General features: G+C 40.5%; 1 protein-coding gene across 2 annotated transcripts; it reads left to right on the top strand.

The window, feature by feature from the left end:
* Positions 1–24335, top strand: LOC124132533. 2 transcript variants are annotated; one of them, XM_048392553.1, is made up of 3 exons: positions 1–103; positions 4408–4722; positions 22073–24335. In XM_048392553.1, exons 2-3 carry the CDS (start codon positions 4416–4418, stop codon positions 23719–23721), a joined length of 1956 nt encoding a protein of 651 aa, XP_048248510.1. In that variant the 5' UTR covers positions 1–103; positions 4408–4415; the 3' UTR covers positions 23722–24335. The 2 variants fall into 2 exon arrangements, with proteins under 2 accessions (XP_048248510.1, XP_048248509.1); XM_048392552.1 differs by lacking the exons at positions 1–103; positions 4408–4722 and adding exons at positions 18839–18913; positions 21359–21665.
* Positions 24336–27798: the final 3463 nt, after the last annotated feature.

Genomic DNA, 27798 nt, shown 5'->3' with positions numbered 1-27798 from the left:
TGTGCTTGATCTCGTTTTACGGAAGGAGCCGAAAGGCGGCGATTTGGGACCAGCCGAGTAAAACCAGTGCAGCAACCCACACCTGGAAACAGCCAGCAGAAAGGTAGAATTTCAGATACCTTTTCCCGTTTTCTGAAACGTAGATTATGTCAAACTATTAACTGGCACTTAGTGTTCATTGTTTTTGTAATTATAATTCATAATCTGTTGTAACATAGCATTCATTATCTGTTCGAAATAGCTAAGTGTCATTATATATGTTGCAACAAGGAAGTCACCTACTTTCGTTATTACATTAAAATCTCGCGGTGGGTTATATCACATCGACCTGAAGCTAATAACATAGATACAGTTACGAAAACATACTTCCATTGACTGGTTCACAGAGCTGAACAAAAGGCAGTCCCCAATTGTAATTTGGGTCGACGTATCCACTCAATCGTTCCTCCATTACCATGAGTTGTTCTGTACCGAACTACTGGTGGCTACGTGGAGAGGCGACATTGTGCACTGTCAGTGTTTACTGTAAGAGGGGGCTTGGGCATAAGGATTTCAGTGAAAAATAATGAGAGGTTATCACGCGAGTGTGTTTGGGGATGGTAAATATCCTTCATTAGGAATAAACATTGTATTTAGCGAGCCTTGGCGACCTAAATACATAGTGTTTATTCCTAATACAGGATATTTAACATCCCCAAACACACAAGCGTGATAACCTCTTTACCATATAATGTCATTCTTTAATTCTGTGCTTGAAAATAGCTTTCCCTCTCTCACAAACATTACCGAAACATTGCAAGTTTTCCTGGAATGCGTGCATTAATATTTATTACGTCACAGTGTAAGTAATGTGTCAAGCGGACTGTGACAGTAGCCAATAGAGCTCCAACTAACATCTGTTTCTTATACAGTGGCGAAGAAACATATACGCAAAACAATAAATGTTTTTACTTGCCTTTCGCGGCAATCCATCGGTCTGTCCGCTAGAGTAACTGCCCTTCGTCAAAGGGAAGCTACTCTAACCCTAGTCAATGAGACGTCACGGCCACGTTCAGACGCCTGTTGGTTACAGTAAACACTGACATTGCACAGTATCGCCTCTCCACGTAGCCAGAGTCGGTCTGTCCTGTCAACGTTAAGTACAGTAAGATGTACCCAGAGTGACAAAACGAAACAAGGTAACAATTCAAACATTTTTCGGCCAAATCCAACTACCGGTATTTTAATTTGTGGAAAAGGTTTCAAGCCGCAGAGGTCGACAAGCACAGATATGGCTACTGATTCCGCTTGGCTGGGCCTAGTGCCCTTACAAAATTGTTTCGAAATTTATATCTCCAAAGTTGCCAAAACATTATCAAATGCCTTAGCTACGTCACAGTTAGACACGGATTTTCAGTTTATAAGACTGTTCTTTTGATAATGATAGCAATTATCCCTTTAGTTTATCCAGATTCCCAATGGTTAATTCTGACTCGATCGCCGAATGACAAGGGCGACGCCATGTGAGTTTGTAAACACTGAAAGTAGTCCCTACTTGACCTTTGATACTGCATCTCTATCCGCATATGACCCCAACGGATATCGTGTTTATATCCTGCCGAGAAACCTACCCATTACTAGTATATGATATATATATATATATATATATGTATGAATTATCTCTCAGTTAGTGACTACGTCACCATATTTTGGTGATTTCATTGCACGAACAGAGAAAAGGATCAACGTATTGATGAGATGGCTATGGATTTAAACCTGAATTAGTATTAGATGAACAATGCTTACAACATGACACATAAGACATGGATGGGATGAATAACTTTGGTGTTAAAGTCACTGACATACACAAACATTTAAACCTATTTATCTCCAATGGTCATTTGGGAAAAGACAGACATATTGGTAAATAAATTGATACATCATTTCTTGATTATATTATTACATCACCATTGTCCATGCAACTTTATGAATTTACTCTGATGTTCAGTGTCCAGTCGCTTCTCTGTCATTATACCCTACCAGAAACCAGATTTACAAAATTAATCCTCTTAGTAATCCAACCATTGGTACTATTGAGAGTAAGAAGCCCAAGTCGAAAATGTATCCACCATGTTTTGTCAAAATATCAACAGGCATCTTTTGCGTGAACTGACAGAGCGAGCACTTGAACCTGCGGAAATGATCAACGGCATGGCCCACAATATAGGACACACGCTTGTTGATGCTTCATGCTGCACCCAATCTGTACAACTGCCCACTGAGTGCATTGAGCAGGCCGTTTGCCCATTGCATGTATATGGCAATACAGCTTGCCCAATGCATGCAATGTACATGCAAACAATTATCTGCTCATTGCGTGCAATGGGCAATAGTTGTGAATAAAATATTTCTCCAAATATTTCAAAATATGTGCATGTAATTGTTGTGCCCAAAGCACGCATTTGAAATTGGTATTATTTTACATGTTTACTAAGTGAATAAACTGTAATAAATAACAACTTGGTCATTTTGTTCAGACGTACTATTTTCGTGCCCTATTTTATTTGTGTTTTACAAACAGCCTGTCCAATGCAGTCAGTGGGCAGTTGTGCAGATTGGTTGTAACACATCCACTGCAGTTGGTGTTAGGTAGAATGTAAAACAAGCCGTGGTTTGACAAAGAATGTGGAATCCAGCGTAAAAAGTTTTAAAAAGCTAACAATAAAATGAGAAAATAAAATACGCCTTTAAATGAATCTTATTACTGCCAAATGTCAAAGAACTGTAAAACGTGTATTGATAAACGGATTAAAAGTTACTGAGATAATAAACATTTCGCCTTACGAGACACAACTCCAATCTTTATGTTAAATGGTGAATTTGGCAGGGAAGTATTACAGTTTTTAAACGTATAATTCCTTTTGGCTTAAGCTTACTTCTACAGAAGGGTATGATAAACCGTCCCAAACACTTTACAAATACATGTATACAATCCATAAAGAAGTTGAAAATATCCCATGTTTAGACTTTATTAAGACTGTATTAAACAACTGATATGTATTTCAAAAACCCATCGGTATGTCCAACGCCATGGCTGGCCTCAACGGTTGAATATATTTAGATCTCAATTCCTCCAGAACTTGAAATCCACTGTTCATCAAGCTCCAGAGGTCGTACTACAAGAATCTGAAGAACCAACCCTCATTTGAGAAATATCTATCACTCTCAAAATCAATATTTCTCCCTGTGTTAATATTCAGAACTACTGATCATATGTTACCTGTTGAAACTGGTCGATGGCTGAACATTTCAGTGTCCACTCTGTGATTCATTCGCTGTGGGAGATGAGTTTCATCATTTATTTTAGATGTGAGGCTTTTGTCCAACAGCGACACGAACCAATTTAAGAAACTACCTACAGTGTAAGCAATCTAAAAGGCACCAGTAAGGAATCTTAATTCCTTAACAATGTGTACAATACAATTGGTAAATTGTATTAGCATCAACGTATTCTATTTTCATTATTCTTGTTAAATGCTGTCATGTTGTACATATTAATATTTTTAATATAATTTTCTCTCATGTACCACCGTGGGTGTTTTTTTACTGAGAATAAATGAGTTCAGTTGAGTACCAAACTACAGGTGGCTACGTGGCGAGGCCAGGCGACAGTGCGTTATGCCAGTGTTTACTGTAGAAGGGCGCCGAAGTAACCCGTAAGTGATAAGGCAGGATAATTTGTACACGTAAAGGTGTAACAGACAGCCATGTTCAGCTTGTACTATGCAGAGGTTGGACGTGCCTCTCAGAACACCGATGATATATGTATACTACACAATATCCACAATCAGAGATCAATATTACGAAATACCGGATTACGGGTAGGAATATGGGTCCCCAGCAACCTAGCCATGTCGCGGGACATACAATTGATCAGTGTTAATAAATATACCAGATACGAATATAGGTCAGCCAGCAGCCTAAGCATGTGGTATGTGCGACTATTTGGATCGGGTGGTGTGGCTCAGTTGACGGCATGTCTTCATATCCTAATTTACATTGATCGATGCCTGTGATGTTAATCGCTGTGTCTGGTCCAGATTCGATTATTTACAAGCCGCCTCGTGCAGCTGGGATATTGCAGAATGTGACCTTAAACAACATACAATGTCAATCATTAATGTTCTTTATTTTTCCGATGACCAATACAGTGAGTACATGTACACAACTGACGAGAGATAACTAAAATAATCATCATTCTATCGATAATCATTAGATTTCCTATAAACACGTTTGCCTTCATATGTGCAAAAAATAATCATAGGCAAATGGGTGTAATATAATACTGTATACATTTTACACTTTTATGAGGTGTGATATAGCGTTGTGTTTTGTACTGAGTCAAGCTATAAAACTACTGCCTGTCAGTTTAACAGATGGCTACCGCCCGGCTGGGGAGGAAAGTAAAGGATAATTTCCTGACGTGCTCCATCTGCTTCAAGACCTACACAGACCCTTGTACACTGACCTGCCACCACACTTTCTGTCAGAGATGTATCACCAAGTACATCCAAACCAGACCAGTTGCTTTACAGTCCAAGACGATCCCCTGTGCCTTCTGTCAACAAGATACCAAGGTCCCCAACCCCAGCAGGCCAGTGGAGGAGTGGGCGGGGCAGATCAAACCCAGCATCATTATACAGGGGCTGATTGACACCTTCAGGACCGAGGAACATGTGCCAGGTTAAGTGAAAGCAAGACGTAGATGTTCAACCAGTAGTATCATTCACATTCATATAGTCTTTTGTGTTAATATTGGATACATTTATGAACAATGCTACTGTTAAGAACATTCAGGTTTGTCATTTATTACTTTAAAACACGTTAAAAAAGTATTCAACAATTCGTATGAGAAACGTATAAGTGAGAAAAAATGTCTTCTCAGACTCTTTCCCGTTCATGAAACTTTCAGCTTCTTCTCAGAGACGATGAAGTTTTGAAACTTATTAAAAAGTCCAATCCCACCTCTTGTGTTCTTGATACAGTTCTACCACAATAATCTTGGCCAATTCTTCTACCAGTATTAACAAACTTCAACACAAGTCTGGTGTCATGCGTCATGCAATCAATCTTCAAAGTAGCTATTGTCAAGCCACTGTTAAAGAACCCTGATGAACTTAACAACTACCAACCAGTATCAAACCAGTATCAAACCTATCCAAATGAATTGAACGTGCAGTTGGTGAAAGATTTCCAAGCATCTGTCTGGCAACAATCTCCATGAGCCTTACCAGTCTGCATATCGAAGCAATCACAGCACTGATACAGCTCTAATTAAGGTTCTAAATTACTTAAGAATCGCTATAGACAACAATAACGTTGGTTTACTGGTTCTGTTCGATTTAAGTGCTGCCGTTGATACCACTGACCACGACGGTCTTCTTGCGCGCTTCAGAAATGAATTCAGGATTGACGGAATAGCATGGCATTGATTTATCTTTCATATCAGTCAGTTCTTATTGATGGATGATCACTGACTGAGAAATTGCTGTTCAAGTGTGAGGTCCCGCAAGGTTCTGTGCTTGGACCAGTATTATTCACCGCATACACTAAGGAAGTAGGTACACTCATTGCTAAGCACCAGATAAGTCGTCATTTATATGCTGCTGACACGCAGCTCCATGATGTCTTCAAAACCACACCATCAGATGCAAATGCTACATTGTTTCGCCTCGGCGAATGCTGCAGTAACATTACGTTATGGATAATGTTTGAAAACAAGCTGAAGCTTAATGACAGTAAAATCGAGTGCCTATTTGTTGGTCCAAAGGGTCCAAGAGGGCAATGTGGCACTGAATCATTTCAGTTCAGTGACACCACCATTCCCCTGTCAGCAGATGTACGAAATCTTGGTGCTACCCTAGATCCGGAATTGTCTCTTAACAAGCCTGTGTTTTCATTCTAAGGAACATAGGGCACATCCGCAAATTTCTTACTCAGCAGTCATCTATCACACTTGGTTTTAGTTATGACAAGGTCTGACTACTGTAATAGCTTGCTGTTGGATGCAATAAGATCCCGGCTGCCAACTTACAACGAGTGCAGAACATAGCAGCCAGAATAGTTACTCACTCTCGCAAGACTGACCATATCACTCCTGTGTTATACAACTGGCTTCCAGCTGAACACAGGATAACATTCAAGATTATCTTTTATGTTTTAAGCTCCATCCCATCTTGCTGATCTCCTTCATGTGTTTGTCCCAGGAAGATCCCTCCGCTCAGAGAATAAGAATTTGCTCTTCATACTAAGTGTCCGGACACCACACTATGGCAAACGTTCCTTTGCATACTTAGCGGCCATTGCCCGGAACCATCTACCACAACAGTGAACTGCCTTCTTTCTGCTCACAACTCAAATCCTATCGCTTTAGACTTTCTGTCTCCGATTGACTTCTTATTAGCCTGCACTATGCATGGATATATCCGCCCTAAAATGGACTATTATTATTACCTTTACTAACAGATGAAAATAAACAATGCATCAAAGAGGGTTTGGGTGATCCTGGCACAGTCAGGCTGGTTAGGCTCATCATCATCTCTGGCCCTTTCCCCCTCTACATGCAGCCCAGACAGCAAATGGGACTTCTCCCAGGAAGCGCTGCCTAGTGAAGCCCACCCAGAACTCTTCAGAGAATGTGAAGACTCCCCAACACTGCTGCCTTCTACATTACCCACACATTACATTATTCCTGGTAGCAAACCTGAATACTCTCTCAATGTCAGTCAACAGATTGGGCATTACCAAACCCAAGGCAACGAGAACAACTGGGAGTCAGACAACTTGGTACTTGGGATGCAAGCGTGACATTTCGAAAGCGAGGTCTGCATATTTGTCTTGTTTCTGTGTCAAAAGGGACAGAAAATTCAATAATATAAATGATTTCACTGGATTTACCAAAAAGTACAAGATCAGGTTTGTTGGCCTGGATACGTCTGGGGATGTTAACGGGCCTATTCCAAAGAATTTTGTATTTATCCTTTTCTATGACGCCCATGGGGCGTACCATGGATGGACCGCTGTGTGAAAACCGAAATAAAAGGATCGAGCTGCTCCATCTTGTCGCTTAAGATACTGTGTTTGTGCCAAAGCTGGGCATCCACTGACAATGTGTTGGATAGTCTCTTTTAATTCATTACAAAATCTACATTTCACATTTACATTTTAATGCAAAATCCCGCATTGACGGTTTCGAGTGGGAAGTGACTGGTCCTGAGCAACCAAAAAAAAGCCTTCAGTTTCACTTCTCAGGCCAACCGACTTCATCCAAGGGAAGGACTCCTTCTTAACACAATGCACATAGACTCGATGCAGTGGTCGTTCAGATAGCCTCTCTTTGAAAACCTGAGTCTAAGCCGATTTGATATGGCACCTCGCTTGATTGACACTCATTTCTGTACCGTCCAGCAGTACAGAACAATCAACAAAATCCACTTTGACATTGAGAATATGTCCTACATCCTTGGCTCGTTTACCAAAACTGAGAAATGCCTTGCTTTCATCATGAGTCTTGACATGCTTCACAAGAGGATTATCAGAAAAATAGATGTGTGCAAATGAGCACAATACAATTCTATCCTGAAGAGCCCCAACGTTTATCAAACCACGCCCTCCCATTATGATTGGTAAATATAAGCGATTGAAGGAAGAGCGGGGATGGTGGGATCTATTGTCTGACATGATTCTTCGTATGAGGGTGTCAATACCCTGAATTTCTTGTTTCGACCAATCAACAACACCAAAAGAATACAAAAGCCTTATTTGTGGCTTAGACTTTATTGCTAGCGTTCAGTCCTGAACTTCAGATTTTCATAAGTCTTCATTTGTACTCTTCCCAATGTTTGTCCTTGCTTTGGGCACTCTGGAGTTTGTCCCTAACCTGCATTCCGAAGTACGTATAGGCCTGACCTTCCACATGATGGTCAATGACTCCTCCCCTAAGTAAACTGACTGATCCTCCCACTTCTACCTTGTCACGTTTCAGATGAAGAATGTTAATATCATTAGAACAGGACTCGACAAGTAAGAATCGTTTTTTCTAGTGTGGATCCTCAACTGGTAATCAGTTGAAGGTCATATATGGAAAGGAGGGTGAGCAAGGGATGTTGGGGATCTGTGCTGAGGAGGTCCCGGGTGATTACCTTCCTCTTTGCTGAGAAAAAACCTTAAAGGATTAAGTGACAAGCAGAAAACCAAAGGACTAAAAGAATCGCCCTGAAATATTCCTCTTCTAATAGGAATGGGTTCCCACCTGCCCCTACGAATACATTTCAAGTTGAGTTGACCAGCAATTCATTAAAGACTTGAGTAAAACTAGTAGTCGGGGAAGTCAATACATTCCAGTGACTTTAAAATTCATTCATGAGGTACAGAATCATAAGCTTTTCTGTATTCTATCCAACACATTGTGAGATTACGGTGGTAAGTTTCAGCCTCTTCAAGGATCATTTTCTGAACAAGTAACAGTTCCTTTCAACCCCAGCATCCCTTTCTGGCTACTTTCTGCTCGATGTAAAAAATGTCATTGGAAGCATAGTATGATGGCACAAGATCTGTGAGACACCCGGTGAATATTTTGTAGTGTGTATTAGACAAGTAATAGGGCGGAAGTTTTTAGGGTCAGTCAAATTTCAAATTTCTATGGGATAAGTATTGTTCGACCTATGCAGAACCAAGGCGGAGCATCCCCTGTATCCACAAGAGAAGTAATGGTGTTTGGACAGTAAGGGAATAGTTTCCAAAACCGCTTTCGAATACAATCAGGTTCTGGCGCCGTTTTAGATTTGGATTTTCTTATTAACTTTTTAGGCAATCAGGTGTTATAAAACACAACAATGGTGACTGTACATTTTTATTTTACTCCCCTATCCATGGTTCATCTAGGTTTCAGTTACCGGGTATAGACCAGAACTGTTTCCAAAACCTTTCACTAGAATCCATGGGGGATCTTTTCTCATCATGGCCATTGGTTGCATTTAATTGCCTGTAAAATTGTTATTCATTAGATTTGGACAATTTGTTTTGTTTTATGAAAATATTTTTCTTGTCCCACTTTCTGTTTCTTTCTGTCCAAACCTTAACTTCGTTTTAAGAGAATCAAGAATTTGATTAAGAATCTTCTCTTTTGTTGTCTTGTATTTTGTTTTTAAAGTTTTCCAAATTGAGTTTTTTCGTTTTGACATTGATTGCCCCGATGAACATAATTTTAAGCAAAGTTCTATCCAGGATATGTCTTTCTTTGTTTCATTTACTTTTATTTGGAACCGGTTTTTCTTTGAATGATTTTGTTTTTTGCACTTTTGTGGTTCATTGTTTTTGGAAACTGTATGGCGTTCCTCCAGTGTTCGAGCAGCAGCATACACCCAATAGTTAATGTCATGCACAGAACAGTCCGCATTAAGAGTGACAGAAATAATGTTATTTAATTTATCAAGTTGATTTTGTGGACATAATTGTTTAATTGGCCTCCATTTCTCAATCGGTAAATCACAGATTTGATTATAAAATGACATAAACACAATATATTAGGCATGCTCAGAAAGATCATTAGTTGGTTTGTTGTTTAACGCCGCACTCAGTAATATTCTAGCTATATGTCTGTCAATAATCGAGTCTGGACCAGACAATCCAGTGATTGAGATCATGAGCATCGATCCACACAATTGGGATCGATGACATGCTTCAACCAAATCAGTGAGCCTGACCACCCGATTCCGTTAGTCGCCAAGCATAGTCGCCTTTTAGGGCAAGCATTGGTTGCTGAAGAGAAAGATCATGGACAGAAGAGGGGTCGGAATCGGAAGAAAACTCAAAATCTTCGATGCCACAATCAGGAATTTCATTTTGTGAGCCCAAGTGTTGGTCATCAGTGACAAGTGCATCAGGTAATTTAGGGAGAATAATGCGAACGTTCATCTGCAATTTCGGGTCTGCTACTGTTGTACCTGAGGGTTCATGCAAAGGCGTCTGACGATTGTTGGCAGTTAGCTCACCAGGCTGACGGCGCATGTATAATGCTGGTCACGGATGTTTTTTCTCTAAATCTTCATACATTGGCATGGCTTTGTCTTAATGCTGCTTCATAATTTGCCATTTACTCGTGGAATTCTGGCAAACCTGTTGATTGCGCACATTCTAGAATTGTGGACTTCAATTGTTGCGTCCAAGATATTCTTGGACGGGTTCTGTGCCTCCCCCTGAGGCACGTCCCACCTCCAGCTTGGTTGGTTGGTATACTGGAGGAAGGCTGACTGGGCTGCGGAGTTAAAAGATCAATTTTTCCTTGGCTTTCTATAACCCGGTTTTGAACCTGTTTCGGGGAGTTAGGTACCTGAGTGATGTACGTTAAGTTCAGGGGAATAGATCCTCCCTATCTAGACCACCACGGAGAGGCGTACATTATCAGGCCATTATTATTATTATTATTATTATTATTATTATTATAAACAACCGAGAAGTAACCATTCTAGTGTTAGATTAGAAATTGTCGACCAGACATTCCAGTGACATGCGTTTACTGATTTCTTTCTTAAACTAAAGGCACTATGTTAACGCGTACGAATACAGATGTTCTGCTGATTACACGTGAAGATAAACACTTTAGAAATATGTTGAAAACACGTGAATGAAATTAACAAGTAATTCTTATGTGAATTATTTTGATTGATCGCTTGTGTTTATGGAACAAATATCACATATTCACGAGAAATTGAAATATGAAATCCAGTTTGATTGTTTATTTTTAATGTTTTAATGCCCTTAAAATAGAGTCTGCATACAAACTTAGCAATTCAATTTTGTGATGTTTTAGCAAGAATATGTTTGTAATTCTGTTTAATTCCGCTACAACCGATTCATAAGAAATTATAGCTGGAAATTGTTCATCAAGTTCAAATGGATATTTTGTTAAATTGATTAACCTTAAAACGAAGCCTGATTGCAAACTTAGCGTTTCCATATTATGTTGTTTCAGACAAAAACAACTTTGTACTTCTGTTCACAGAGACGTCAAGCACATGCTGCACGATCTGTCAGCAAATAGGGGAGACAACTCCAGGTGCCATGTGGTGTCCTGAGTGTGAAGTGCCCCTCTGTGACAGATGTGTGAAGACACACCGGGTGAGCCCTACGTCACAGGACCATGACCTGTGTGACATGTCATCTAGGTCAAAGGTCAAACGGAGGGTTAAGTGTACAGAACACAAGAGTAACGTAGAGTTCCACTGTAAAGACTGTCAGAAGGCTGCTTGTCAGACATGTTGTATCACTTACCACAGAGCTTGTAAAACTGTCGTCACCATTGAGTCTATGAAGCCAGAGATGGAGACAGCACTGCTGGAGAAGAGATTTGACATGGGGAAGAGACTGAAAGTGAGGTCGAAGAAAATAAAGATGAAAAAACAGAAACTACAAAAGAGTTTCAGAATCACTGACTCAGTTGGTCAGAATATTAAATCAATCTGTCAAACAGCTATAAACAAGATTAAACAGAAAGAAACAAAACTCTTGGATGAACTGAATCACATAACACAGACGTACGCCGGCCAACTCTGCTCTGGTGTGAACCTTGAAGAGATTGAGATGCAGATGTACAGACAACATTGTGAGTTCATTGACCAGGCCTTGGTATCGGACTGTGTGATGAACCTGTATGACGCGTATCAGGCCTGGGAGTCGGGGACTGTAGAGTTGGGGGATGTCAGGGACACAGACACAGCAGACACACGGAGAATAGATGACATCAGGTTTACACCTGACACTGACAACGTCCAGCACATCCTAGATGACCTACAGCTGGGGAAGATTGACGTCACATACCAGGACCAGGGCACACGTCTGCCGTCTCCAGTGCTGGTTGACACGATAGACGGGAGGATGGCGGATGATGGCGCTGTGCATATCCAGCCCATCCTAGATGACCTACAGCTGGGGAAGATTGACGTCACATACCAGGATCAGGGCACATGTCTGTCGTCTCCAGTGCTGGTTGACGTGATAGATGGGAGGATTGCGGATGATAAGAAGCAGCCTTCTCTACGTGACGTCACAGTCTGGGAAAGATTCACGTCACATATCAGGATCAGAAGAAATGTCTGCTGTCGCCTGTTCTAGTTGGAATTACAGACGGGAGGATGGCGGGTGATGAGAATGAGCCTGATCTACGCGACGTCACAGTCCTGGTTGTAGACGGTATACAGACTGCTGTGGTTACCGACATGAAGAATGAGTATGTAAAATCTTTCTACACAACAAACAACCAGCGATGTCAAAGTAAACGTCCCCTGGGTGACACAGTTGAAGGAGAAACAGGTGATGGTGGCTGTCCCTGGATTCCGTCAGATTGTAACAGTAGAAGTGACCTCTGACCTGGCCCTGCTCTCGACCTTCACAACAAATAAGGTGTATTACAGTCTCGCTGTTCTGAATCCTTCCTGTCTAGCAGCAGGTGGATACGGCGTTGTTGATATCCTGGACATGGCGGGGCATGTGCTGAGGACACTCGCAACAAGACCCTGTTTACTTTCCCCTACTACATGTGTGTCAACAGCAAGGGCAACATACTCGTGTCTGACGAGAGGAAGAAGTCTGTTACATGTCTAACTACAGAAGGTGATGTTGTGTTCAAATACGCACCTACCGGAGACAGAGCGCTCAGCTTGCCTCGTGGCATCACAACTACCAGCAAAGGAGATCTTCTGCTTGTAGACAGGAGCACCAATGAAATGATTCAGCCGACAGAGTCGGGGGAGTTAGTTGGAGATGTTCTCAAGTCAAAAGACGTGTGTGATGTATTCTGTGATAAATACGGATTCTTCTTTCTGTGTACAAAAACGGACGTGAGAGAGTATATGTTAGTGTGATAGAAAAAACAAAACAATCATGGATTGTGCATGAGGTTATTCTGAAAAGGTTATAAGTAAATTTATGTAAAGAGAATAGATCGAGTAAAAGAGTAGAATACATAATAGTAACAGTCTTGGGTATCACTTTTTCAGTCAAGCAGACATACATTATTCAAATAGGTTACTTCCTGCAATGAATAATCCACGTGATCACAAGGTGAAAGACACCAGTAGTGACAGTTGTTATAGAGATACTTGTGATGACATCGGCCACAGAAGGTTAACTTGGTCTAACCGTAATGCTATAATTTATACTACCTGAAGTATAAACGTCCTTGGCACAAATTCAGTGAAAAAGAGGTCCCAAGAAAAAACATAGCACACTGCTCAAGGCATGCACGAGACGCTGGCAACACCTACACACACACCTACACACCTACACACACACCCAAACACACACACACACACACACACACACACACACACACACACACTGAGGCTGTGATGGGTATTCGGTTATGCCAAACGTCATTGAAAGTCTGTCTGTACTTATTGTCATCTAGAATAGTATGGTAAGCATTGTGTATCAAGCCCTTCATCAAATTTCTTTATGCGAATTTTAATTCATCGATGTACTTTTTTGGACGATTTATACGCAGGAGGAAAGTAACCCTGCATATAGCTTTGTATTGCCTCCTCACTGTACAACCCCTACCGAGCTAGTGCAGCAGACAATACAGTGCACCTCCAAGGAACCCCCAAAATCCCCTTCAACAATCTGCACCTTTTGTCATCAGCCTTTTGGAACTGCCAGCCATACAATTCAGAGACTCTAAAAGAAGTGGGCCAACATTGACGCCATCAAAGCCAAAGGAAAACCGCCAAACAGCCAACAGCAAGAACCATCAAGAGTTGAGTACAACATTCCGTGTAATTGTGGACATGCCTACATACATGTCAAAACGCAAGGCCCCTGAAAATCCGAATTGAAGAACATCAGAGCTCAGTGTCAAAGGTGATTCTAAATCACCTTTATCAGACCATGTCCGTGACGACCCCTGTCACAGCATCCAGTGGGACCAAATCAAAACCCTTACAATCAACCTCAAAGACTTCAAAGATTTGAAAATTCCAAGAAGCAATCCTCATCAACACTCCCACTTGTAATGAACTGTGATCGAGGCTGTTACATACCTTTTGCCTATGTAACTCATTAAAATATTTAGTCAGTCGTAATCCCCTTGTATATGTAACTGGTTTCAGCCCCTTGTTTATGTTACTGACATTTTTACCCGCTTGTGTACATAACAGGCTTCTCCACGCGACTGAAACCACACATTAACGTTTCGATCTGTGAACCTATTTTAACATATTCTATGAACCATATAAATCTGTTCTCGTGTCAACCAACATTAGAGTCTTGTAAATCGAGCATGTAGATGCATGAATGAGTTGGTAATTAATTAAAATATGATTTAATACTGCGTTGAACTGTTTTCAGTTATACCATGGCGTAGACTAAAGATGAAAAAGAAACGCAATAACATGGACGGCGAATGAGGTTGTGTGTCAATGCGTTTTTAACAATATCTAATTCCACTCCTACAGTGAATGGTGATTGATAAACAGGCAAAGCCTATATGAATATACGTCAGTATCTCCACATTGAAGTTCGAACAAGGATCAGTAGTATATATGTCATACAGCAGTATGAACTTGAAATTATGTCACATGAGGCATATCAGATGTAAACAGTTATTGGTGAGAAATATTTGCGTGCATGTTTATAGAAATCTTTAACTCGTTGTGAAGAATCAAACAAGTATATATTACATTGTATATCACAGACAATATCATTGGTGAATACTTAAAATAATAAGGGTCCTATTAGTGAACCTTGATTGACACGGGCAAGTACAGGTTTAACATTCGATTGATGTCCATTAATAACTTATATTGCTTTGTATCAAACAAGTAACTTTGGAACCATTTTAAAGAACCCCTTTTATTCCACACATGCTTAATTCCTATCACAAACCTTTGTGCCAAACACGATCGAATGCTCTACTAATGTCACAGAATATTGCCATAACTTCCTGTCCATCATCTAAGGCCTTGCCTATGAAATCATAAAGATGAGACAGTTATTGTCAATGTGACGAACTCTGTTACTGTCTTGGTATCAATAGATTCTGCCAATTCCTGAACACCAATGTACTTATCATCCGAGAGTTATCGCTTGGACAGGATCGCAAATCTTGGATACCAATCTGAGATATTGTCAGTCCAGACTAAGAACCATCTTTCAAGTGGTGAGAATTATTCTCCTTTAAAGTAATTATGAAGTATGGGACTTGCAGGTAATTATCTATTGTTCAAACTATGTTTCCATGATTTGGTTTACTTCATATGTGTTGTTTACACAGATTCTTTTTTTGAAAAAATATAAAGTATATATTTAAGGAGGCCAACTTTTCCATAAAATATTTCGCTGCAATAATGTTCCATGGTGCATGATGATTGTCGAACCAAGAAATGGTGTTTTCATCATTGTAAAATGTAATTCACATATCTGGACAAATTTCTGCAAATAGGAAAATATATTCAAAAATGATTCCTGCATAATAACGCAATAACCGGTAATTGTGTTTAGAATATTCATGATATGTAGGTTATTATTTTCTGATTAAAACACACATCAGAGAATTACAGTCAAATCCGTCAGATACTTACAATCGAGTCGTGCCTTCTTTGAAGCCTTGGCAACAAATCATTTAATTTCCATTTCTGTAATTGCCAGTTCATTTTGAGGCTTGCTGATTTGAAACAAGTCAAAATTGTTTAAATGTCTTTACTCGATTTTTCGTCGTTGGGTCGGGTTCAACCGCCATAGGTTCAAAAATGCAGGAGTCGCCAACTTTTCCATAAAATATTTTGCTGCAATAATGTTCCATGGTGCATGTGGATTGTGGAACCAAGAAATGGTGTTTTCATCATTGTAAAATGTAATTCACATATCTGAACAAATTTCTGCAATTAGGAAAATATATTCAAGTATATATTTGAAACAAGTCAAAATTGTTTAAATGTCTTTACTCGATTTCTCGTCGTTGGGTCGGGTTCAACCGCCGTAAGTTAAAAAAGGCAGGAGTCGCTTCCCCGGGATAACCCATACACACCAATAAAATGCTGCCTTTAGATATTCGGGATTTGTTCAAGCGTTTTATGTTTTGCGTTTCGAAGGTGGCAAGTCAGACTCATTTGGATTCATTCCCGAGCAAAACCAATGAGCTGTTTGAAATTTATTGTTAAACTTTGTATACACATTTGGAAAGTTTGTCTATTGCTGAGTCTCTTTTCTAATTATTATTTGCATTTCCAAGACAATACCGCTGACTGAAATAATGTAAATTGTGGACACGGTTCGATTTTCAACTCATAAGCTGTTCAATATTGATTGGGAATCTTTCACACATAAATCATGACAGTCACACAATTTTTAGATCTCAGGCACCAAACTTGAATGTACGCGGGTACTTGTTGTTTAACACCGCACTGAGCAATATTCAAGCTGAAAGTAAAGAGGTCGAGTCGGCACCAGACAATGAAGCGATTGACATTATTTACTGTGTAAAGGAAATATGGGGTTGAACCGACCTGGAGATTACCGAGAGTTGGAATCTAACCCAACTCGGCATGCATGCCCCATGCGAACATACACCAAGAGGGAACAAAAATGTACCAAACTATATATCAGGCTACACAAAAGAGACGGATAGACATTCCAGATTTAGCGTTTGTAATCCTGAAATAAGCAAGTAGTCAGCAATGATACAGAGTCGTTATGCACTTTCAATGAAATTACAGAACACACGAGGACAACAAGGACATGGGGGTATATTGTCAGTTAGAAGTGACTGCAAACGCAATATAGTTGAGATAAAAGTATCTCTTCATGAAAGAAATTGTAATGATTGCAGCCAACATTCCTCAATGGCTTTCAGAGTCCATTAGACGTCAGAGTCATTCAATATTCGGAGCCACCTGAATTATGGCATTGACTACAACATGTGAAGGCGAGCTTTAAAGTTTACACACACAGAGACTGTGTCGCGTGAAATGCTATCTGTCCTTGGAGGACTCAGTGGTGACAGAGACAGTAGTGACATGAACAAGTGAATGGTATATGATAATTCTCTGACGAAAACATATCACAACAGGGAACAGTATATCGCCACATGTTAAAGCACGTGATGTACCAGTCACAAGTCCAAAGTGCTGCATCAAAGCTATCGGAGTGTTATAGAAGAGACAGATGTTTTTCATGTCAACCGTCGGGGCAATGCTTCTTTAAAACAATGTATGTTGTTTATGTGCCAATTTGAAATGTTTGATACCGGCAGTGATTGATGAAACACGATATTGTCAATATTGCCATGTCAGGCGTGGAAACATTTAAGAACTGACTTTCACCTAGTGTGAGTTTATTGGAGTATGAACCTTCATAGAGTGAGGGCCAGACTGTATGAACGTCGGAGCTTGAAAGTCAATTCTTATATTTTTTTGTGTCACTATTTTGTACCTAAATGGATCTAGGTCACTAGACACTGACAGCCATACAACAACCAGTTGTATCGCGGAATACAATAGTTCCTCAAAACGAGAGGTGACATGTCCTTGTGTATGCTCAACATGCTCAACAGGAACAACTTTTGTAGTTTCTTTACAACAAATACATTCAAATAATATCCTCATTAGTTGAGAAATGTATGTTAAGAAAAACCTCAGTAAGTCAATCACAATGACAGCGCGTCGTAATACATTTACATCAAGTACAACACGTCAAAATGGCCGACACGATAAACGTGACGGGAGAGATTTCGGAAGTTGTTAATGAACCTGTGGCGGTTACAAGTTTGAGTCAACATTGTTCAACTGGTCGAACATTGAAAGGTGATTAAAGATGTGTTCATTAGACAGTAAGGTGAATTCATAGATTTCGGTAGACTCACTATCATCCTAGACACGGATTGAGTCATACTACGATGGTTTGGTTGTGCATTTCTTCGTTTCGTTCACTATAGGTTCGGTCGTAGCGAGGATATTCTTAAACGATCATGCATTCAAAATCTCTGACGTTTCTCGATGTACACTGAAATGTTGAGATCAAGATTAATCGGTCTAAATGTAAAGAAAGAACGCTTCTGTATGTATGTTATAACAGAGAATAGGTAATTGGATTGTCTGACCTGATTTTCGTGTTACTAAACAGTCTGCAGTCATTCGAAAAATATACCAATTGGATACTTTATCTACATACCAGGATGAACCTTCATGTTTTATATGACACTTGCTTTAAAAAGACCTCCTTTCATTTCACGTAGAAGTTTGTCCCGACAATAAACAAAGTATTTTGACCTGAAAGGCGCACGCACATAACCAAACTAAATTCTACTGTACCTCAAGCAAATGGTCACATATTTCTTGCGTCGCTGAAGAGAGACATTTATCATCGAAAAAGAATAGATTCTGTCTTTAACGGATAGTTGTATAAGGCACATGAGACTGTAGACGACACACTGAACCGTTAATACTGATCTCCTTTTTGGCATATATATTGGCGCAACTATTAATGCGTATTACTGTCATCACTTTTGATCATTTAAGATCCATCATCCGCATCCAAATATTTCCTGCACATACCGAATGACTGATCACGGAAATGGGCGAGCAATGCTGATGGCTGTTATCAATGCATTGACCCAGTCAGTAAAAACGTAGATTTACTTGTTTTCACATAGCTTAAGACAACACGTTTTTGAACTGGGATATTGTTTTTTTATAAATTGAACATAATCAATTACTGCTGTAGAAGGAAGTAACGTGTTGTACTTTCCTTATGACATTCGACCTGGACTTTGGGTGTCTGATTACCCTGTGATAACAATGTTTACGCCCACCAGCTAGAGAGCAGAACATTCAGACAAACAGGCATGACGCGGCGATGTTTTCAACTGTAGTCATCCCTGAAGGTAGGTACGACACTGTACACGAATGTCTCTATGTGCGTACAGTGATGTTTATTGCCTTTATTCTACATGACATTATTTTACTGTAATTTACAATAACATTTAGCTGCCACAGATGATGATACTAATGAGAGGTCAAGAGGATAAAATGTCCATCTGCCAAGGTCAACTCGGGTCATTTCAACAGTGTTTGAACGAACAATGTCTTTTGTAAGAATTCAAAAACAACTGAACCATTGACGGTTTGTAGTCAATCCTCGCTGTGATCACTCCAGACGAGTGCAGGTTTTGTTTACAGTTACAGTGTTGGAACTATATTTTTTCAAAATGCCGTTGTATATTTTAAATATATTTAGGAGAGAAGCTTCTAAAAAAGTAACTTCGTAAATATGTGATTGACGAAAATTAAACGGATGAACTATTAACGCGAAAACATTCTATTCGCGAGTGTGTTCAGACGCAGGCCTGTTATTGTAGTTTTACCCGCTCGGCTCACATTCACGGCCGAGTCGTCTTTGTGGTTACGGACAGGGGCGGGTTCTTGCGATTTACTAGCCGAGTGATCGGTCACGGAAAAGGACGAGTTTAGCTGAGGGCGGCAATCCACACATGGACGCAAAGCCAGCAGAAAGGCCGATATTAAGTCACCTCTTGTCGTTTTTCTGAAAAGCACATCATGTCAAACTGTTACTGAGCATTCACTGTTTCTATAAAACATAATCTGCTGGAGATATCTGAGTGTCAAAACGCCTTGAAATCGACGCCTGTTTTAACAAGAAGTTATCACATCATTCAACTCTATTTTGGCAGAGAGTTAATAAGCTACCTGAATTTTACAATTACTCAAATATATTGACATTGGCCGGTTACATAATATAAATAAAAGGCAATCCCCAGTTGTTATTTCCGTGAATGGATCCACTCAATTGTTCCTCGATTACTATAGGTCCTATACCTAAGTGCTGGTGGCTACGTGCCGAGACGATAGTGTGCTCTGCCAGTGTTGATTGTGAAAGGGGGTCGAGGTTACTCTTGAGTGAATAGATAACACGTATATATAGGCACCGAGTCGGGCGGTGCAGATATGTCCTCGATAGGTTCAAGTATTTGGAAGGAAGGGCAGTTATTACAGAAACTCATGCTAGAAACACAGGCAATCGTTGCCGTAAGAGTGAGATTGCAGCACTGAAGCCCACTGACGCACAATCTCGTTAAAATCAGATCTTAGTTCTCGCTATCGCTAAACAAAGATCTGAGGACATCCCATTACGGGTCACGTCAGAACGAACTTTCATAGGACCAATCAAAGTGTTGTTTACCATATCAAGAAAGTGATGTGTTTTCTTATCATGCAACCGCGAAAACGTTAACAGGGGTATTCCTTATGACAGTTACCACCGGTACGACTGATTCCGTCAAAATAATCGTCTATCTCGCTTCCTTGGGATAAACATTTGAACAGGCGAGGCGGGGGACGCACTGCCATACAATCGCAACCATATATTAGACATTCCGGAATGTTCGCCCGTTCAGTTTTCAAAATATCAATAGAGAAATGTGTCAATATATTTGTCAAGCGTAGTCTGAAAATAGTGCCGCAAAGCTCGAGAAAGCTGCTTTCTAATTGGCTGATGGTCGTTCTGACAATGGGATGTCCTCAGATCTTTGTTTAGCGGCAGCGAGAACTTAGATCTGATTTTAATGAGATTGACTGAAGCTCTGTGTGCATATGACCACATATATGCAAACTGGAGTTCATACACTTGCAGGTGTCGATATGTTGTAAAGCCGTTGCATAAATGTACATTTTCCTTCATGAAATTTACAAACGCAGTTTGTACATATGTGTGTAAATTATGTACGCGGATTTGTATAGGTGTCATACGAAAACATTTTACAACTGAACGCATATTTGCTGCAATGGAGTGAGTGAGTTGGGTTTAACACTGGTTGAACAGTATTCCAGTTATATCAGGGCGTTTAAGCTAATGTGAAAGTCATATGCATGTCTCAGACGTTTACAACATTGGTGAATCCTACGAGCACGGTATGGTGCTGACAAACCTAGAAACATGAGTTATGAGGAAGGTTTAAATGTACATAATAGCGATTCTCTCCCAAGTAGAATCAAAAGATGCTTGGGTAAGATTCTGTCTTACATCCAAAATCATTCTTCTAACTTTTTTCAGTTTCCGGAATTTGATGAGTTGAAATCATTGTAAAATGGGATTGAGGCCCGGAATGTTTCCTACGGAAGCGTAGTAGGGCCACGGTAACCACTTGGCCACGTGTGCTCCGGTGCATACATGTACATCTGTACATATGCTAACACTCAAATGGATATAAACCTATACACTTCCATGAGACAAGTTTTGTCGTTGTCTTTTGTATTAGTACACTAAATATATATACATAAAACTATAACAGTATAATATGCGCATTTAACAGATGGCTACTGCTCAGTTGGAGAAGAAAGTAAAGGATAATTTCCTGACGTGCTCCATCTGCTTCAAGATATACACAGACCCGTGTACACTGACCTGCCACCACACCTTCTGTCAGAGATGTATCACCAAGTACATCCAAACCAGACCAGATGCTGTTCAGTCCAAGACGATCCCCTGTGCCTTCTGTCGACAAGATACCAAGGTCCCCCACCCCAGCAGACCAGTGGAGGAGTGGGCGGGGCAGATCAAACCCAGCATCATTATACAGGGCCTCATTGACACCCTCGGGACCGAGGAAGATGCGCCAGGTTAATTGAAAACAAAATTTATATGTTCAACCAGTAGTGGCATTCGTATTGATACGTCTATTGTGTTTAAGAAATAGATACACTTATGAAATAATATTGAACAAGTATGTAACAATTTGTACACGAAATATTAAACATAATTAACGAGTGTCAATCCAGTTTGATGATTTCTTTTTGTTGAAGATAAACAAAGTTAAGCGATAACACGTTTATAAGAAGTACAACCAGTTGTAGCATTTAATTTGATTAATTGCTGCTTACAAAATATTATTAATTCCTGAGAAATTGAAAAAAAATCATCAATTTTGATTGGGCTTTTTTCCTTGAAATAAAAAAAAAGACTGTTTACTGAGCGTTTCCATTTTGTGAGGTTTTAGAAAAAAATATGTTCGTATTTGTGTTTACAGAGAAGTCAAGCACCTGTTGTACGATCTGTCAGCAAATAGGGGAGACAACTCCAGGTGCCTTGTGGTGTCCTGAGTGTGAAGTGGCCCTCTGTGACAGATGTGTGAAGACACACCGGGTGAGCCCTACGTCACAGAACCATGACCTGTGTGACATGTCATCTAGGCCAACGGTCAAACGGAGGGTCAAGTGTACAGAGCACAAGAGTAGCAATGTCGAGTTCCACTGTAAAGACTGTCAGAAGGCTGCTTGTCAGACATGTTGTATCATCTACCACAGAACTTGTAAAACTGTCGTCACCATTGAGTCTATGAAGCTAGAGATGAAGACAGCTCTGCTGGAGAAGAGATTTGACATGGGGAAGAGACTGAAAGTGAGGTCGAAGAAAATAAAGATGAAAAACCAGAAACTACAAAATAGTTTCAGAATCACTGACTCAGTTGGTCAGAATATTAAATCAATCTGTCAAACAGCTATAAACAAGATTAAACAGAAAGAAACAAAACTCTTGGATGAACTGAATCACATAACACAGACGTACGCCGGTCAACTCCACTCCGGTGTGAAACTTGAAGAGATTGAGATGCAGATGTACAGACAACATTGTGAGTTCATTGACCAGGCCTTGGTATCGGACTGTGAGATGGACCTGTATGACGCGTATCAGGCCTGGGAGTCGGGGGCTGTAGAGAAGGGGGATGTCAGGGACAAAGACACAGTAGACACACGGAGAATAGATGACATCATGTTTACACCTGACACTGACAACGTCCAGCACATCCTAGATGACCTACAGCTGGGGAAGATTGACGTCACATACCAGGACCAGGGCACACGTCTGCCGTCTCCAGTGCTGGTTGACACGATAGACGGGAGGATGGCGGATGATGAAGATAAGCCTTATCTACGTGACGTCACAGTCCTGGTTGTCAATGGTATACATACATGTGTTGTCACTGACTTCAATAACACGTGTGTGAAATCTTTCTACACAAGAAACAATAATCCATGTCAAAGTAGACTTCCCCTGGTTTACCCGCCATTGGGAATAACACAGTTAAAGGAGAACCAGGTGATGGTTGCTGTCCCTGAATTCAGTGAGATTGTAACAGTAGAAGTGACCCCTGACCTTGTGCTGCTCTCTACCATCACAACAAGCAAGGTGTACTACAGTCTCGCTGTTCTGAGTCCTTCATCTCTAGCAGCAGGTGGTATTGCCTATGTTGATATCTTGGACATGGCGGGACACGTGCTGAGGTCAATGACAACACACAACAAGACACTGTTTAGCTACCCCACCTGCATGTGTGTCAACAACAAGGGCAACATACTCGTGTCTGACTGGGGGAAGCAGTCTGTGACATGTCTGACGTCAGAGGGGCATGTTGTGTGGAGATACGCCCCTACCGGAGACAGAGCACTCGGTCAACCTCGTGGTATCACAACTACCAGCACAGGAGACATCCTGCTCGTAGACGGGAACACCAACAAGGTGATACAGCTGACAGAGTCGGGGGAGTATGTCAGGAATGTCCTAACGTCAAAAGATATGTGTGATATATCTTGTGATAAATACGGATCCCTCTTTCTCTGTACAAACACGGAAGTGAAAGAGTATATGTCTGATAGAAAGCGAAAGATGAAGGTTTAGTCTAGAGCTGTGGCTTCAATTTTTCGCATTGACTGCATGTGACATGATGTGTATGGGGTTACTCTGGAAATATTTATATGAAAATGGTTAAACCAAATGATATGCCATAAACATGTGTGTAAGAGTGGGCGGTTTTATTTTTCCGACGGTTTCGACAAAAACATAGCCATGAACGTCAAAATGGACTTACATGCTCGCTGCTCCTAGTGTAGAAAAACAACAGTAGAAGTAATAATTTTGTGGTGTAGTTTTTAATTCGATCATAATCAACATCAATGTGTTGAAATCTAAAAGACGCACGATAGCTATGTGCGTGCGTGGATTCAACATTCTCCTCAAGATTAGATCCCATCTCTTTGTTCCATGATGAAATCCGCCGTTTGAACGGAACACACCATGATTGTGACAAGAAATCTACAAAGAACGATTTGTTAATTTAGGGGTAATCGCTGATGACAAACATCATTGTAACTTTGCCCACACAATGCAGAAATATTCTGATCTTGAATGTTAATATTTGGTAAGCATTAAACTCTTCAATCCTTCTTATGCGAATTATTAATTATGCAATGGGCCTAATTCCCCATTTCAAGAAATAAATCCTTGCTGTATTTCTTCATGTTCTGTTAATTTGTTTGTTTGTTGTTTAACGCCGCACTCAACAATATTCAAGCTATATGACGGCAGTATGTAAATAATGGAGTCTGGGCTAGACAACCCAGTGATTGATATCAGGCGCATCGATCTACGCAATTGGAATACGATGACATGCATCAACCAAGTCAGTGAGCTTGACCACCCGATCCCGTTAGTCGCTTCTCACAAGCATTTTCACCTCTTTCGTCAAGCATGGCTTGCTGAAGACCTACATATATTCTACCTTGGATCACCACGGGTAAAACTCATGAAGTCAAAAAATTTATCGTAGTTTGTGGACCAACTTTATCACATATCCTATACAACACTAAATGGTACTGTCAACCAATCTTCCCCCGACCGTCCACTCCCTCGGAAGCTGATGGAGCATCTGGTTCTCACGGGTGTAGATGGCTTCCTCCGGATGGTGTAAAATGACTTGCATACTGCTTGCCAGAAAGTTTTTTCTTCAAGTTTAGTAGAAACCATATACCCATATAGTAAACAATGGAGAATGTTCAAGGACTTTAAAGCAACGGTCATGCATGGAAACCATGTCAACAACAGACTTGTGTACCGGTGCGTTGTCGTGGTGAAACAACACACCTTTAATGAGGTATCAACAACGTTAATAAATTAGCCTTGATATCCTAACGCAGTTAAAAGTCAGATTGGCATATATTTGCCATTAACAGTCTGTCCACAAATTCCGACAGCTATCCGCATCCAAACATTTACATCCGCAGTCGACACTAGCGCCGCAATCCGCGCTTAAATCTGGAGAATCCATTTTCATGTCCGATATCTCCAACAGCTCGAGCCGCAATGATAAATCCGCTATCACAGTCCGGCGATCAAAATCACGTGACCAGCCGCATAACCAATGAACGTCCAACGACGGACAATCACGTGACAGTTCCGGGTCAGTGACCCACACTCAAACCCGGTAACTTATATTTATATAACACCGGTTTGCGGAATTAAATAGTATACACGTAACCGGCGAACCACTAGCTAATTCAACAGTTCAGAAAGCATGGAACAACCTGTTGACGAACCTCCTATGATCGCTACCGCTAAATGCGGTTTGTTGGGTAGAAATTTGTCCATTAAAGGAAAGAAACGTATTATTATTTTAGGAACATCTATCCTGATGTGTCTTCTAACCTGTTCTTCGGTAGCCGAATGGATCACTAGGACAACTAATAATTCTCCGATCGAAGCCTCTAACGCTATTTTCCACACATTAAAATATCTACCCAGATCTGAGGCTATAAAAAGTCTTAACACCCGTGGCCAAAAGTGTTCGCTTAATCAGTTCAAATTGTCGGCAATGACCAGACTAAACGTATGTCGAGTTGAAAACCGTACAGTTTTGGACGTGAGAATGTTTCTGGTCGGTAAGGCCACCATTAAAGGAATAGCAATGACCAATGGAAGAATGGAGAACGATGCTACAATTGCTACCTTTGATAAAGACTGAACTCGGATTGTTTAACGTTACTGGAAAGTGTAGACCTTCCATAATAGGCCAGACAACGTATAATATGGCGTGAAAAGACAGTCTTTATACTTAAGCTTTCCGAATGTCGTATTTAAACACGTTTATGTATTAAGAAATATCATACCGTTTTCATTACCTTCTATAGTCGCGAACATTTTGAAACTGTCACTTCTAAACAATAGTTATCACACCGTGCGTGAGCGACATTCACGCTGACCGCATCGCCGTTGTTATCAGGTTAATTACCAGAGACTGTTGCGCAGCAGCTGGTATTACGGATCGCTGACGCTGATTACGTCTGACCGATCCGTTGACGGGAGCTATTCACACCCGATTATATCGAATTTACCAACATGTCATACTTATTATCAACCGTTTAACCTGTAGCCGTGCGTTGCTTTAATATCCGAATAAACAACAAAATAGTAGCATATACGTTTTTAACGCTTTTTTATTCCAATACCAAGAGTGTACGATATCATCGTTTATAGTACAGTCATCGGTGAAACTGTTTAAAATACGACTTATGGAGTTGTGTCGACACCGATAATATAGAAAATACAGACAATAGTAACTGCAAACAACGCTATCGTAACATTGAAGCTTTCTACTAGAATATCTGTACACACGTCTACCGTATAGATATTTAAAACGATTCAGCATACATAAGCGAATTATTCAAACCGAATGAATCAAAACTTTCTACGGTATCCTTATTCGGTACGTAAAAGCAAATGCAGTGTAATCCCGAATGCGAAGCTGGCGCAGTGTTCACGATATAGGCTGCCGGTAAAGTCTCTCGTTTATGCGTAAGTAGTAAATAATCCCTAGGTAATGTACCTTTGTAGACGTCCTTTAACTCGTTGTCGCCTCGCACGAAAGCGTCTATATCCGAGGTGTACAGCATCTTTACGTCATCATAACGTTACGGTACGCGTCCACTTCAATGCAGTTATTAATTTCCAAATAGGTAATCATGGTCAAAGGATGAGCTAGCGGTTGTGAAAAGTACAGTTCCATTCCTACTTTGCCCGATTGTTTAGGGTAGTGATGTCCTTCATCCGCGCCTAGATCGTTACTAAAATCGATAATGTACAGGGTAAAACCGCCACGGAATTGTTCGGCCGTTATACCGTGTAATCCATTTCACCACAGACCACCGCCATTACGAAACAGGTCTAAGTAAGTTTCGTACAATCTGGACGAGTCGTCATCGTTATCTACGTGGATAGATTTACCGTGTACCTCTTGGCCATTCAATTTAACGTTTAGATTTGTCAAACTTTGATGACCAAATTTGAAAGGGTTCAAATGGCATGTACCGGCATACGCATTATTTTCCACCAAACCAACGACCATACGTTTCGGGAGATCTCCGTTCACAATAGTTTGATTATGATAATCTCTTACACCCGTTGGTATATCGTGAGCAGTTGTCTTGACTCGCGTTATAGGATATTTTGCAGTTATCCCTTTCTGTAAAGCTTTAATGTGTAGTTCTCTTATTCGTGGCGAAACTTCCACTTGTCTGACGTAAAATTCCGCTCTGCCGATCACACTTTTATAAGTAGTCCCACCACCGGCGTACATCAACCAAAACTGATCCGATGAACGAATGAGTTCTAGTTTTATATTAACGCCGTCTATGAGATAACGGGGTTGTAAAAATATATCGCAATTAAGTCTTGACACGTATTCTACTTCACGCGTGGGAACTATTGATTTCCACCGTTTTTTCGTCCCCGAGTTGCAGCGAGCATTGTCCATATTGAGATCGTCAAATTTGTTGGCTTCGTCCATATACCATCCTTGACACGTCATAAAACTCTGTTTAGATTCTTCGTCGAAGGACAGTAGCGATTCGACAAAACTCCGGTAGGGGTACGTACCGAGACTGGGCGTGACCTCCTGCCGATTTTGACCGAGTTGTACCCTTA

The sequence above is a fragment of the Haliotis rufescens genome, unplaced genomic scaffold (assembly GCF_023055435.1).
Source record: "Haliotis rufescens isolate VD_foot unplaced genomic scaffold, xgHalRufe1.0.p SCAF_11, whole genome shotgun sequence".
Taxonomy (NCBI): Eukaryota; Metazoa; Mollusca; class Gastropoda; order Lepetellida; family Haliotidae; genus Haliotis; species Haliotis rufescens.
The sequence above is the reverse complement of the archived record's forward strand: the minus strand, read 5'-3'. Positions and strand labels throughout refer to the sequence as shown.